This window comes from Protobothrops mucrosquamatus, unplaced genomic scaffold, assembly GCF_001527695.2.
Source record: "Protobothrops mucrosquamatus isolate PMUCROS unplaced genomic scaffold, P.Mucros_1.0 scaffold6403, whole genome shotgun sequence".
NCBI classification, from domain to species: Eukaryota; Metazoa; Chordata; class Lepidosauria; order Squamata; family Viperidae; genus Protobothrops; species Protobothrops mucrosquamatus.
Genome location: NW_015392230.1, coordinates 15829 through 16902, shown reverse-complemented (window position 1 = coordinate 16902; position 1074 = coordinate 15829). Strand labels below are relative to the sequence as shown.

Here is a 1074-nt window from a genome sequence, read left to right as displayed (position 1 = left end):
ATTCTATTCTATTTCTATTTCTATTCTATTATTTCTTATTTCCTATTCTATTCTATTCTATTCTATTCTATTCTATTCTATTCTATTCTATTCTATTTATTATTCTGTTCTATCCTATTCTATTCTATTCTTATTTCTTCTCTGTTCTGTTCTAGTTTTATTTCTTATTCTGTTCTATTCTTTTATTCTTTGCTATTCTATTCTATTTCTATTTCTATTCTATTCTATTCTTTCTTATTTCCTATTCTATTCTATTCTATTCTATTCTTATTTCTTATTCTCTTATTCTTATTTTGTGGAAGATTCACAAAAAAACCTCCATCCTTGAACTGCTTCAGGGCAAGGGTGACTCTTTTCCAAAATTGTCGCCATTTCCAGCCTGCTCAGTGACGCCCCAACATGTTGGATCGTGGCCACCCTTTTCTTCCTGGGCACGTGAAAAATGTCTCGACTCCTTTTCGTAATGTTGTCTTCTAAACTCGCAGGGGAGGACGGCGAAGTCCGGCTGATCCTGGTGGGGAAGACCGGAGGCGGGAAGAGCGCCACGGGCAACACCATCCTCGGCTGGCCAGTGTTCAAGTCCATCCTGGGGCCAAAGGCCACCACCCTGAGGTGCGAAAGGGGGCAGGGAACCTGGCAGGGCAGGAAGGTCTCCGTGGTCGACACGCCGGGCATGTTTGATTCTGAAAACTACAATAAGTTTGTGCGACGCGAGATCATATCTTGCGTCAACTTCTCCGGGCCTGGCCCACACGCCCTGATCTTGGTGACCCAGGTGGGGCGCTTCACTGCGGAAGATGCGGCTGCCGCAAACTGTGTCTGGGATATCTTTGGGGCTGAGTCCGCCAGGCACACCATCGTCCTCTTCACCTGCCTGGAGGATTTGGGAGGGACCTCCCTGCAGGAGTACGTCCAAAGGTCCGACAACTGGAATCTGCAGGATCTGATCCGGCAGTGCGGGAACCGCTTCTGCGGCTTCAACAACAAGGCCGCCGGAGCTGAGCGGGAGAGGCAGGTCATGGAGCTGATGAAGACGGTGCAGAGAACCATCTTCCAGAACGGGGGGCGATGCTA

The 1074-nt window shown here is 47.7% G+C and overlaps 1 protein-coding gene across 1 annotated transcript in view; it reads left to right on the top strand.

The window, feature by feature from the left end:
* Positions 1 to 463: 463 nt before the first annotated feature.
* LOC107300223 (GTPase IMAP family member 5-like) overlaps positions 464 to 1074 on the top strand; it is a gene marked incomplete at its 3' end in the record, with an annotated part of 1513 nt that continues 902 nt past the window's right edge. The window contains exon 1 of the mRNA XM_029286963.1: positions 464 to 918. Coding sequence (XP_029142796.1) covers positions 464 to 918 — 455 coding nt within the window. The remainder of the gene's footprint in view (positions 919 to 1074) is intronic.